The 13,623-nt window shown below is 54.3% G+C and overlaps 1 protein-coding gene across 2 annotated transcripts in view; it reads left to right on the top strand.

Moving 5' to 3' along the window:
- TXNDC11 (thioredoxin domain containing 11) overlaps positions 1-11,886 on the top strand; it is a 34,184-nt gene extending 22,298 nt beyond the window's left edge. For both annotated transcript variants that reach the window (XM_060260898.1, XM_060260899.1), the window contains 4 exons: positions 1,291-1,439; positions 4,117-4,223; positions 8,406-8,486; positions 10,710-11,886. In XM_060260898.1, coding sequence (XP_060116881.1) covers positions 1,291-1,439; positions 4,117-4,223; positions 8,406-8,486; positions 10,710-11,310 — 938 coding nt within the window. In that variant the 3' untranslated portion in view covers positions 11,311-11,886. The remainder of the gene's footprint in view (positions 1-1,290; positions 1,440-4,116; positions 4,224-8,405; positions 8,487-10,709) is intronic.
- The last annotated feature ends 1,737 nt before the right edge of the window (positions 11,887-13,623 follow it).

Below are 13,623 nucleotides of genomic sequence, written 5' to 3'. Positions count from 1 at the left end.
CGGAGAGTCCGAGTTCTTGTTAAAAATTGGCCGTTTTAAAAAAGGTTTCGCTTAAAATCTTTCCTCTCCCACCTCTCCTCTGCTTGAGGTGGCTTGGAGCAGTCACAGCAGCCGGTAGAGCTGCCTCCTGCCAGCACACAAAGAACTCCCTTTGTAAAACCCACCCCTGCCCCCACCAGTTGGAGAGCCAGTTTGGTGTAGTGGTGAAGTGCGTGGACTCTTATCGGGTTTGATTCCCCACTCCTCCACCTACAGCTGCTGGAATGGCCTTGGGTCAGCCATAGCTCTCTTATCTGGGAGAACCAGGTTTGATTCCCCACTCCTCCACTTGCACCTGCTGGAATGGCCTTGGGTCAGCCAGAGCTCTCTTATCTGGGAGAACCGGGTTTGATTCCCCACTCCTCCACTTGCACCTGCTGGAATGGCCTTGGGTCAGCCAAAGCTCTCTTATCTGGGAGAACTGGGTTTGATTCCCCACTCCTCCACTTGCAGCTGCTGGAATGGCCTTGGGTCAGCCATAGCTCTGTTATCTGGGAGAACCGGGTTTGATTCCCCACTCCTCCACTTGCACCTGCTGGAATGGCCTTGGGTCAGCCAAAGCTCTCTTATCTGGGAGAACTGGGTTTGATTCCCCACTCCTCCACTTGCAGCTGCTGGAATGGCCTTGGGTCAGCCATAGCTCTCTTATCTGGGAGAACCGGGTTGGATTCCCCACTCCTCCACTTGCAGCTGCTGGAATGGTCTTGGGTCAGCCATAGCTCTTTTATCTGGGAGAACCGGGTTGGATTCCCCACTCCTCCACTTGCAGCTGCTGGAATGGCCTTGGGTCAGCCATAGCTCTCTTATATGGCAGAACTGGTTTGATTCCCCACTCCTCCACTTGCAGCTGCTGAAATGGCCTTGGGTCAGCCACAGCTCTCTTATCTGGAAGAACCGGGTTTGATTCCCCACTCCTCCACTTGCAGCTGCTGGAATGGCCTTGGGTCAGCCACAGCTCTCTTATCTGGGGTTTGATTCCCCACTCCTCCACTTGCAGCTGCTGGAATGGCCTTGGTTCAGAGTTGCGCATAGGCTCCAAAAGGGCCTCTGAGGCACAGACCCACTTCTGAGGCCCAGCAAGTGCGAGAAGAGATGAAGGGTCCCTGGGGGGAAATGGCGTTGGCTTCTTCTGATCCTGCCCTGCTCCTTTTATAGCACAGCATTACTCGCTCGTGCAAGCCTCATTGCAGTTAGATCGTGCAGGGGAAATTTCCAGAGGATCTCCCAAATGTTGCCCTCTGTTCCTTTTAGAAACCTTCATACAGAACTACAGTGTTCTTTACAGCCCCTTGAAAAGGCACCTGGTGGGCAACCCGCAGTCCATCCACTTCGCTGCTCAGCGCAGAATCAGAGAAGTCACCACGGACACTTTCCGGGAGGTCGTGCTGAAGAGCGACAAGGTGAGAGGGCTTCCTGCATCCCCAGGGCTTGGGCAGGGCTGGCTTAGCCTCTTGGCTCTCCTGCGGCTGAATCCGGCAAGGTACAGCCAGCCTGCCTGAAGACGCGGACCAGGACTCTCCAGCACAGTTGCCATGGCCGCCCCTCCTGGGGCCTGCCAGGTGTTTCCAGAAAGAGGGTGGGGCTGGTGGAGCTTCTGGGTGGCCCCTGGAGATCCGGCAGATGTTGCCGGACAAGCGTTTCTTAGCTAGCTAAATATGGATGCTTGTGCGTAACCAGGGCTTTTTTTGTAGCAGGACCTCCTTTGCATTTTAGGCTACACTCCCTGATGTGGCCAGTCCTCCTGGAGCTTGCAGTAGGCCCTGTGCTAAGAGCCCTGTAAGGAATTCTAGCAGGACCTCCTTTGCATATTAGGGCACACCCCCCTGATGCAGCCAATCCTCCTGGAGCTTCCAGTAGGCCCTGTACTAAGAGCCCTGCAAGGAATTCTAGCAGAACCACCTTTGCATATTAGGCCACACCCTCCTGATGCAGCCAATCCTCCTGGAGCTTGCAGTAGGCCCTGTACTAAGAGCCCTGTAAGGAATTCTAGCAGGACCACCTTTGCATATTAGGCCACACACCCCTGATGCAGCCAATCCTCCTGGAGCTTCCAGTAGGCCCTGTGCTAAGAGCCCTGTAAGGAATTCTAGCAGGACCTCCTTTGCATATTAGGGCACACCCCCCTGATGCAGCCAATCCTCCTGGAGCTTGCAGTAGGCCCTGTACTAAGAGCCCTGCAAGGAATTCTAGCAGAACCACCTTTGCATATTAGGCCACACACCCCTGATGCAGCCAATCCTCCTGGAGCTTGCAGTAGGCCCTGTACTAAGAGCCCTGCAAGGAATTCTAGCAGAACCACCTTTGCATATTAGGCCACACCCTCCTGATGCAGCCAATCCTCCTGGAGCTTGCAGTAGGCCCTGTACTAAGAGCCCTGCAAGGAATTCTAGCAGAACCACCTTTGCATATTAGGGCACACCCCCCTGATGCAGCCAATCCTCCTGGAGCTTGCAGTAGGCCCTGTACTAAGAGCCCTGTAAGGAATTCTAGCAGGACCTCCTTTGCATATTAGGCCACACACCCCTGATGCAGCCAATCCTCCTGGAGCTTCCAGTAGGCCCTGTACTAAGAGCCCTGTCAGCTCTTGGAGGATTGGCTGCATCAGGGGGGGTGTGCCCGTGCGGCTCTTGTGAGTTCCTCACTGGCTGCTCCTCAGCAGAGTCTGCTGGGGCTCTCACTGAGGGGTCGGCTGTTGAGCCGGGGGGTTTGCTGTGCCCCTGCTCTGCAAGAGGCGAATGCGTAGGTTCCGTGGGTCCTGGTTTCTCTGCTCCCAGGTCGTGGGAGGAGCGGGAGAGACCCATCTCAGAGGCGGCTGCAGCTTTTAGAAAAGGCACAAGTGATGCGATGGCTGGCCGAGGGGTCATTTGGAAACACCTCAGACTAGAGAGGCCGCGGACCAAAACTGTGGTCCCCCTCCAGAAATTTGCAGCCCAGTCTAGCAGTCCAGCTGGATTCCTTGGTGGGGAATTCTCCACCATTAGTCATATGGAGCAGAGGTGCATCAGGGGCTATTAGCCACAGCATATTGTTGGAACTCTCTGTCTGAGGCAGTGATGCTCTGTATTCGTGGTGCTTAGTGGGGGCACAGTGGGAGGGCTTCTAGTGTCCTGGCCCCACTGGTGGACCTCCTGATGGCACCTGGGTTTTTTGGCCACTGTGTGACACAGAGTGTTGGGCTGGATGGGCCACTGGCCTGATCCAACAGGGCTTCTCTTATGTTCTTATGTGACACAGAGTATTGGACTGGAGGGGCCACTGGCCTGATCCAACACGGCTTCTCTTATGTTCTTATGTGACACAGAGTGTTGGATTGGATGGGCCATTGGCCTGATCCAACATGGCTTCTCATGTTCTTATGTCTGGAGCAGTGATCCTCTGTATTCTTGGTGCTGGGGGGGGGGGCAACAGTGGGAAGGCTTCTAGTGTCCTAGCCCCAATGATGGACCTCCTGATGGCACCTGGGTTTTTTGGCCACTATGTGACACAGAGTGTTGGACTGGGTGAGCCATTGGCCCAATCCAACATGGCTGTTCTTATCCCTGTGGCAGGGATGCTCTGTATTCTTGGTGCTTGAGTGGGGACACAGTGGGAGGGCTTCTAGTGTCCTGGCCCCACTGGTGGACCTCCTGATGGCACCTGGGTTTTTTGGCCACTGTGTGACACAGAGTGTTGGACTGGATGGGCCATTGGCCTGATCCAACATGGCTTCTCTTTTGTTCTTATGTGACACAGAGTGTTGGACTGGATGGGCCATTGGCCTGATCCAACATGGCTTCTCTTATGTTCTTCTGTGACACAGAGTGTTGGACTGAATGGGCCATTGGCCTGATCCAACGTGGCTTCTCTTTATGTTCTTCTGTGACCCAGAGTGTTGGACTGGATGGGCCATTGGCCTGATCCAACGTGGCTTCTCTTATGTTCTTATCTGTCCTTGCAAATATAGAACCTGGAGGAAGGACCAGATGCCTTGAATCAGCATGTGGGGAGGTGGAATTGCCTGTCTTTCCTTCCTCTCTGCCCGTCATTGGCCAGCCCCCCCTTCACCGCCCTCTCACTTGCCTCTTCTTCCTTTCCCAGGACACCTTGCTGCTGTATTATGCTCCCTGGTGCGGTTTCTGCATGGTCCTCAACCACGTCTTCATCCAGCTGGCTCGGATCCTGCCCGAGAACTTCATTGTGGCCAGGTAGGGAAGGCGCTGGTTCCTTGCAGGTGTTGTTGAGCTCCTGCCTAAGCCCACACACCCCTTGGGGCCAGCTTGGGTTGTCTGGTGCCTGTGGTCATCCTCTGAGCTCACGAAGGGAAGAAGCGGAATGGATTCTGCCTAGCCAGGCAGTGATGCCCCATCTTGAGAGCCAGTTTGGTGTAGTGGTTAAGTGTGCGGACTCTTATCTGGGAGAACCGGGTTTGATTCCCCACTCCTCCACTTGCACCTGCTGGAATGGCCTTGGGTCAGCCGTAGCTCTTTTATCTGGGAGAACCGGGTTTGATTCCCCACTCCTCCACTTGCAGCTGCTGGAATGGCCTTGGGTCAGCCAGAGCTCTCTTATCTGGGAGAACCGGGTTTGATTCCCCACTCTTCCACTTGCAGCTGCTGGAAGGGCCTTGGGTCAGCCAGAGCTCTCTTATCTGGGAGAACCGGGTTGGATTCCCCACGCCTCCACTTGCAGCTGCTGGAATGGCCTTGGGTCAGCCAGAGCTCTCTTATCTGGGAGAACCGGGTTGGATTCCCCACTCCTCCACTTGCAGCTGCTGGAATGGCCTTGGGTCCTCCAGAGCTCTCTTATCTGGGAGAACTGGGTTGGATTCCCCACACCTCCACTTGCACCTGCTGGAATGGCCTTGGGTCAGCCGTAGCTCTTTTATCTGGGAGAACCGGGTTTGATTCCCCACTCCTCCACTTGCAGCTGCTGGAATGGCCTTGGGTCAGCCAGAGCTCTCTTATCTGGGAGAACCGGGTTGGATTCCCCACTCCTCCACTTGCAGCTGCTGGAATGGCCTTGGATCAGCCAGAGCTCTCTTATCTGGGAGAACCGGGTTTGATTCCCCACTCCTCCACTTGTGGCTGCTGGAATGGCCTTGGGTCAGCCAGAGCTCTCTTATCTGGGAGAACCGGGTTTGATTCCCTACTCCTCCACTTGCAGCTGCTGGAATGGCCTTGGGTCAGCTCTCTTATCTGGGAGAACTGGGTTTGATTCCCCACTCCTCCACTTGCACCTGCTGGAATGGCCTTGGGTCAGCCAGAGCTCTGGCAGAGTCTTGAAAGGGCAGTTTCTTTCAGAGCTGTCTCAGCCCCACCCACCTTACAGGGTGTCTGTTGTGGGGGAGGAAGATAAAAGAGATTGTGAGCCACTCTGAGATTTAAGGTATATAAATCCCAATATCTTCTTCTCTCCAGGGATGAGATGAGACGAAGAGATTGGATTTCTGTCCAGCCCATCACTCGGAGTCTTAGAGCGGCTTCCAGTTGCCTTTCCCTTCCCCTCCCCCAAAAGACGGAGGGACGGTGGCTCAGTGGTAGAGCTTCTGCTTGGGAAGCAGAAGGTCCCAGGTTCAATCCCCGGCATCTCCAAAAAAGGGTCCAGGCAAATAGGTGTGAAAAACCTCAGCTTGAGACCCTGGAGAAAGAGCCGCTGCCAGTCTGAGAAGACAATACTGACTTTGACAGGCCAAAGGTCTGATTCAGTATAAGGCAGCTTCATATGTTCATATATGACATCCGGTGAGGCTGAGAGAGCTCTCTGGGGACTGCTCTTGAGAGCAACAGGTCTGAGAGAGCTGGGACTGACCCAAGGTCACCCAGCTGGCTGCATGTGAAGGAGAAGGAGTGGGGAATCAAACCCAGCTTTCCAGATTAGAGTCCATCACTCTGAACTGCTACCCCAGACTGGCTCTCAGCTTCACAGAGAGTGTTCTGGGCTCGGCTGGAGAGTCTGATCTTCAGGGGGCAAAGCCAGTTTAACTCACAGTGACCTCGAGCAGCCCCCACCCATCCTCCCACCCAAGAAATCTTTATGGTGCTTCTGGGAAAGGCCCAGACTTCTGACCCCGGCTGCTGGGCTGAAGGGGACCTCGGGGGTTTTAATAGATGCAGTTGGGGAGCCATCTTGGTGTGAAGCAACAGAACAAGGTTTGAGCCCAGAGCGAAGCCTGCGGTGTGTGTGCATCGAAAGCTTCCCCCCAGAACAGTTGCTGTGTGAATTGCCAGAGGGGCATCCCAGCTCCGTTCTGTGCCCCGTGTGTGTGTCTGTAAATTGCCGTCTAGCCCCAGCTGACTTTTGGGGACCCCAGCGAGGGGATTTCAAGATGTGGTCGGCGGTGACCTCCCTTGGTGGGCATCAGCCTTGCTCAGCTTCCAAGCCCCGATGAGAGCCTTCCAGAGAAGTGAGAAGCAGAGCGGGTTGGCCTTTGCCTTCCTCTGCAGAGCCTGTCTTGGTGGCCCCTCATCCGAGGACCAACCCTGCTTAACTTCTGAGACAGGCCCCTTCTGTGCCACCTTCCCTGCCATGTGCCTCTGTTCAATCCCCAAAGCCTCGTGGACTTTACGCTGGTGTCTTGGACAGGTGTGTCTTGTGGCCTGCACTTTCCTAGGGCCTTTCTCTTCACCGGCACAACCCGCCTTGTGAAATCAGACAATCCCTCTGGCAGTAAAGGCTGTCGGTGGGTCCCCAAACAGAAAGGTGCCAGAGCTCTTGAGTGACTGGGCCTTCCCCACCCTGGAGAGCCTGGCTTTAGACTCAGCCCCGCCCCCCCCCCCCCGGAGCTTTTGTCTTCTTGAGGGGCTCTGCCGTATGTGTCACTCCCTCTGGATGACTCAAGGGTGATCAATGGGCAGATGAGACCGGTGGGGTATTTTAAGCTCTGCCCTTTGAGGAACCACTCAGTACTTAATGAAGCACATGAGAAGCCTTCTCCTCGCCCTGGAGCTGAGCTTCAAAGCCCCCTCCTCTCCCCAAGGGAAGCAGTTTTTGCTTGCTAAAAAAGCCCTCGCTGCTTTGTGCTCTGAGCAGCTGCGTCCCACTGCGTCTCTTCTCCAGCGTTTTCCACGCAGCTGTTTTATCTCTGTCCTTTGGACTTCCTGCCCTGCTGAATCACCTGAGTTGTTCTAACGGGTCCCTTTCTTCGACGCAAATGGAAGAGGGCTTGGGAGGGTTGTAGTCCTCACCATCGGTGCCCTGAGAAATGAATGAGGAGCCTCAACGACTTCTCTGCATCGCTGTGTGAGTTGCTGCCTGGGAGTGTTTCCTCTGAGTCTCTGCCTTGGGATTCATAGCATGACCCAATCACACACCGTGCAGAGGTGCAGCAGAATTCTCTTTGCCCTCCGATGAACTGGGCCACCTCTCAGTCAAACAAGGGAAGAAGGCTTCTTTGAAAAGAAGGTTCCCTCTCCTCCTTGGGGTCAACTTTTCAGTTGTGAAATATGCCTTTGACTCTAGTTCTTTGGGGGTGGGATTATGTCTTGGTAAGACATAGGAGGACAGGGGAATAAAAACAGCATCCATATTTCACATTTCTGCTGAGATACTGTTACTTACCTTGTTCTAGTCAAATGTTTCCAAGGAATCTTTGATATGCTGGGGTGGGGGGGGGGCCTTCATTGGGGGAGATAGCTGAGGGAGGTCCATTGACTCAAGTGCAGCCCATCTTCAAGAGCCAGTTTGGTGAAGTGGTTAAGTGTGCAGACTCTTACCTGGGAGAAGCGGGTTTGATTCCCCACTCCTCCCCTTGCACCTCCTGGAATGGCCTTGGGTCAGCCAGAGCTCTAGCAGAAATTGTCCTTGAAAGGGCAGCTTCTGGAAGAGCTCTCTCAGCCCCACCCACCTCATAGGGTGTCTGTTGTGGGGGAAGAAGGTAAAGGCGATTGTGACCACTCTGAGAATCATAGGGCAGGATATAAATACAATATAACCTTCTCATTTGCCAATTTGTTTCCCAGATGTAGACAAGGACACAATCCACATTATACTTCATATGAGCCAGTCTGGTGTTGTGATTAAGTACGTGGACTCATACCTGAGAGGACTGGGTTTGATTCCCCACTCCTCCACATACACCTGCTGGTGTGACCTTGGGTCAGTCATGCTCTATCAAGAGCAGTTCTGGGAGATCTATCTCAGCCCTTCACAGGGTGTCTGTTGTGGGGAGGGGAAGGGAAAAGAGATTTGTAAGCCTCTCTGAGACTCCTTTGGTTAGCACAATGCAGGGTATAAATCCAGTCTCTTCTTCTCTAGCAGTATGCTGATGTGGCTGCCTGGCTCCCTCCTGATCCCATTTGTTCTTTCAAGGATGGGTGGGGGTGTCAAGAACAGAGGGGATTCCACCCCCCGCTTAATTTTGTTTTTTCTCGCCGCTGTTCTCCTGCTAGGGTCGACGTGTCTCAGAACGACCTTCCCTGGGAATTCATGACCCACCGCCTCCCAAACGTTGTGTTTTTCCCTCGCCAGAGGTAAGGAATGCATCTCCCGTGGACTGGCTGGCTTTTTTGTTCTAGCCTGAGAATGTTTTGGAAAGCAGGGGCCGCTGCTCCGAATGGGGAGCTGCTTCCCCTGGGCATGTAGAAGGCCCCCCCTGCCAGTTGTCAGGAGAACCACTGCTGCCGGCTCAGATCTCTCAGCAAAAAAAAATGTTCGCAGCTCTGGGGGCCTGAATTCCTGTGAGGAATGGGCCTCCCTTGGTTTCCCCGTGATGCCTGGAAAAACAAGACAGGACTTCCTGTCCTCCCTCCCACTTTTGGAACACTCTGCTATCTAAGCAGCACTTCAGGCATTTTCCTAGGACTCCCCACAGCAGGAACAGCCCTGTAAGGTAGGCCAAGAGGGCTAGCGGCCTCCTCTGTACAGGTTCCTCAGCTGTGCATGGCAGACATCAGGCTTTAGCATGGCAGAGTTTTTAAGTTGAGAGTTGCACCCTCTGGCTGCACAGCTCTAGACAACAGGGACCAGCACGGGCCCAGAGCTGAGTTATGTCGAAGGAGGAACTTCTGTTTTGTTTGGCTTGTTCTCCCAGTGATCTTGGGACACTTGGGAGGGAGATGCTGGCTTCAGTTCAAGCCAATCGATTTACTGTTGCCGCTGAAGAAAAGGATGTTTGAAAACTATTGTCCTTTCTTTTGAGCAGCTTTTCTGGCTTGGCATCTTGACACTCTCCCAGAACAGGAGGGAGGCTGTTGCCCTCTCCTGGTCTATGTGCTTGTTCTTGTTTTTCCTCATCTGAGTTCTTTTTTTAAAAAAAAAAATTCTGTAGGGGCAATTAAGGGCTGGATCCAGCTCGCTTCCCTTCCCACTGGTGCTTTCTGCTCCCCCAAAAGGCTCCTTGGAGCAGAGGCAGGCACGGCTTCCCACCCCCCAGCAAGCAGAACCAGGAGGGGGGCACAGTTGGGACTCCCAGAGCCACAAAAGGGGAGAGCTGCCCAAACAAGATTCCACCAATCAGCTCCCCACAAAATGTAGTCCGTCCTCGTGGCTGTTCTGCTTTTGGGACGCAAGTTTATGTCTTAAAATGTTTCTCTCTTGCCTTTCCTTGTGGTTCAGGGTGGCTCACAGTAACGTTTTCAGTGAAAACCAAAATAAAATAGCCAACTCCAAGCCTGTCCCAGCACCAAGTTCTGTGGGAGTCTGATGCAGTGAGTGTAGGTTTCTTTTGACCCCTCTTCACTCACGTAGGCCCTGCTTTCCTTCCTCAGGGGGGGGGGGGGCTCACGTCGCTCTTCTCTCACTTTCCCTTTCACCTTCACAACAACCCTGTGAGGAGGGTTCGGCCGAGGCGACCACAGCAGTTTCTGTGGCACAAGCGGGGATTCGAATCTGGGTCTCACACACCCTCACTTGAGGCTTTAACCCCTACCCTGCCCCGTCTCCCAGTGTTGTGCCAGAGGAGGGGTCAGCTTAGTCTGGAAATGGCCTCTCAGTTGGGCAAGGCACCCAGTGGGCATTCCCTGGGTGGGGAGTGCTGGTTTCTTTCTCGCTCTCAGTGTGTCGCAGGCGGGCTTTGGGGGTTGGACTTTAGCGCAGGGGTGTCAAACTCATTTATGAGGGCCAGATCTGACATAAATGAGACCTTGTTGGGCCGGGCCATGTGTGTGCCTATTTTCAATATATGTATATTTTTAGAAACTTAAAACATGCTTAAAATGTTACCATTCATTGGTCTTAAGGATGTTTTCTTCGTATTTCTCCCCTGGGATCCAGGGAACTGGGCAAAGGAAGCTCTGACTCTTTCCTTCCTTCCGCAGGAGACTGAGGTGGGGAGGAGCCAACAGAGGAAGAGGTGCTTGGCTCAGTAGCTCTGCAGTGCAATTGAGAGAGCCTGGCAAAGCAAACTATTCCTCCCCCCCTTCCTCCCCAAGGGAGGAGCCTCAGCCAATGGAGCAAATTGAGGTTTTGCTCTGTGCTCCTGTGTGATTGAGCAAGCCTGGCAAAGCAAGCTGTGATGCAGAAGGAAGCAAGAGAGAGGGAGAAGGAAGCAGATGACAGCCGGTTGCTTGAGGGCCTGATAGGAGTCCTCCAAGGGCCTGAGTCAGCCCCCAAACTGCATGTTTGACACCCCTGCTTTAGTAGGTTTCTTTTAAAGCAGAGTTCGGTCCCTCAGGAAACGCGTGTAACCCATGGGTCTCACCCCAGAGGACTAGGGACACTTTGTGCTCATTCTCTCCCGATTTTTTTCCCCCTAGGAAGGACCAAAGTGTGAAATTCCCCGAGGAGTTCCCCATCACACTTCCCAACCTCCTCAAATTCCTCCTTCGCCACTCAAGCCCCCCGTCCTCCTCCGGGCCCGGCTCCCAGCCCTGCCTGAAGGAGTGCCGCGTCTCCCTCTTGGAAAGGGAGCTCCAGCAGCTGAGGGCAGAAATCCAGGCCCTGCGGGAGGCTCAGGCCTTGCTGCGAGCCCAGCTCTGGGAGGTGCGGAAGGAGGAGCAGCGGCTCCAGCAGGAGCGCCGGGCCTGGCGGAAGCAGGAGGAGGCCCTGCAGAGCCAGCGGGAACACCTGCAGGGGCTCTGCGACCAGAAGGCCCGGGAGCTGGAGGGCCTGGCCCACAAGCTGCAAGACCTGGCCGAGGCCTCCAAGACTCTGCTGGCCGAGAACACCCTGCTGAAATTCCTGCTGGCCTCCTTGGAGGGTGGGCGGCGGGCCCAGGCAGAGCCGGACTCCCATCTCGCCCAGGAAGAGGGCAGTCTGGCTGCGGAGGAGGAGGAAGAGGAGGAGGAAAGCACCCCTTTGGAGGCCACAGTTGCTTTGGAGCACAGCAAAGACAACTGGACAGAGCAACCCACCTAAACAGAGGGGGGGGGGGAGGGGGCGACAGGGACACACCATTAAAAACAAAATCACGTGACTCTTTATGCAAATTTTATTGAAATTCAATCATAAAGACTTGGACTTTCTGACGGACTACAAAAGGTGTGCGGGGAAGGGGGAAGCCAGATGACCTATTTTTTATAACAAGTAAATGATCCAGATCCAGCATTTAGGCCCGCGAGGTTTGGCCACGAAGCTGCCCTTTGCACTTTCTTATTGCACTAATTTGAGACAAGGAAAAGTATTTTGTACTGGTGTCATCTCGATGAAAACATTAACCAGGTGGGGAAGGCTGACCATGTGATATTCTGCCCCACCCCCCCTCGAATCCCATTCAGGACTAGTTTTTTTGAGCAGCATCAGTTTCAAAAAAAAAAAGAGGAAGTCTTAATTTATGCTTTCTTGGAAAAGCCTCAATGGGTGGTCACTTTTTGATGCTTTTTGTTTACATCACAGGGGGGCTGCTTCAAGTCTCTGTCTTTGCAAAAACCGAATGGGGGGAGAAAAATTAAAAGGGGGGGCTCCCTCCTTCCCTCTTGTGACTCTCTTTCCTAAGCGTTGTCCTGCTTCTTTTGCTAAGCATTGTTCTGCTCTCTGCTTCAGCAGTTTGTCTCTTAAAAGAGCTGAGAAGCCCCTATGTGCCAGAGGGGGTCTTTCCCAGCCTTCCGCGTCTCCTGGGCTCTCCTCCACTTCCCCTAGGAGGGATGTGGTTCTTCACTGATGGCGCAGCCCCCCACCTCAACTCTGGGGCAGCCACAGATGTGCAAGTGTGCTGGACCGGGTGCTGAAGCAAGCAGTATCCTGGGTGGGCATAATGCCCTCCCCCCACCCCCGGCTTTCTGAAGGCAGCTGTTGACTCATTCCCCTTTCACCCAAAAAATGATCTGGGAAGGGAGAAGCGTCTTTGTTCTGACGCGCATTCCGCAGCTGTAGCAGGAGGCCCAGCCTCTCTCTGCCGCCACTGTGAATTCAGACCCTGCATTCCCATGCCCGTTTCTGGGACAGGACTGCAGAAAAACCACTGCCAGCAGGTTGGGCGAGGGAGGGCCCCAGTACGATTTTGCGCTGGGTGGGTTCTCCCAAAAAGGAAGAGCTGACTTTGCAGACTAGAAAGGTTGGGGAGCTGCTGCTTCCTACTCTGCTAGATGGGCTTCCTCGCTTGCTTGCTGCTTCAGGCCTAGCGAGAGCAGCAAGAGGTCAGTTGAACAGCAGAACTTCCCCCAAGAGGGCTGCAGGCCAACACTGGAAGGAAGGGAAGGGGATTCTCCATAGCTCTCTGTTAGAAAAGCCATGCTGGTAGATGGCCCTTTCCATCTCTGGGCCTCCTTTCTCCCTCACCTGGTCTAAGCAACTGCGCCACCTACGGACTGCAGGCACTTCCGTTTCCTTTACTGATATCCCACCTTTCTTTCTCCCCAGTGGGGGGACCCAAAGTGGCCCTACAGCCTCTCCTCCGTTCTGTCCCCACAACAACCCTGAGAGGTGGGCTCATGCAGAGAAGATCAGAGGCAACTGGAGGGGGGAGGCATGAGGCACAAGGCTTAGCTCAGGCTTCAAGGGAGCCCTTCTATACCACCAGACAGCCCCACACTTGTGGGCCTGCCCAGGCTGTCTGCCTTGATGGGGAGGGAACAACACCCTTCCTTTTCCTATCCCACCAGCTGGCACTAAGTACCCCAGGTCCTTGGCAGGGGCAGTGGGAGGTTTAACAGTCCAGAGGTAGTTGGGCTGGACTGCGCCCCTCTGCTCTCACCAGCTTCTTCAGGCACTCAAGCTCTGGGGGGGGGGGGGAGCAGGGGGACCCCCAAAAACCAAGGAAGGCCAGAGATACTTCTGCAAGCTCCACCCCCCTCCAGCTGCACAAGCCGGGTCCCTTTGCTGGCTACCATCCCCAGCACCGCTGAAGCCCTTTGAATCAAAGAATCCTAGAGCTGGAAGGAACCCCCAGGGTCATCTAGTCCAACCCCCTGCACAGTGCGGGGAATCCACAAACCCCTCCCCCCAAATTCACAGGATCCGCATTGCTATCCGATGGCCATCTAGCCTCTGCTTAAAAACCTCCAAGGAAGGAGAGCCCACCCACTCTTAACACTCAGGAAGTTCTTTCTAATGTTGAGCTGGAAACTCTTTTAATATCAACTTACTGGTTCTGGTCCTACTTTCTGGGGCCACAGAAAACAACTCTGCACCATCCTCTAGATGACAGCCCTTCAAGTACCTGAAGATGGTGATCAGATCACCTCTCAGCCACCCCCTCACCAGGCTACGTGGGACCTGCTTCGGGGGGGGGGG

This window comes from Heteronotia binoei, chromosome 20, assembly GCF_032191835.1.
Source record: "Heteronotia binoei isolate CCM8104 ecotype False Entrance Well chromosome 20, APGP_CSIRO_Hbin_v1, whole genome shotgun sequence".
NCBI classification, from domain to species: Eukaryota; Metazoa; Chordata; class Lepidosauria; order Squamata; family Gekkonidae; genus Heteronotia; species Heteronotia binoei.
This window is presented reverse-complemented; position numbering and strand designations above follow the sequence as displayed.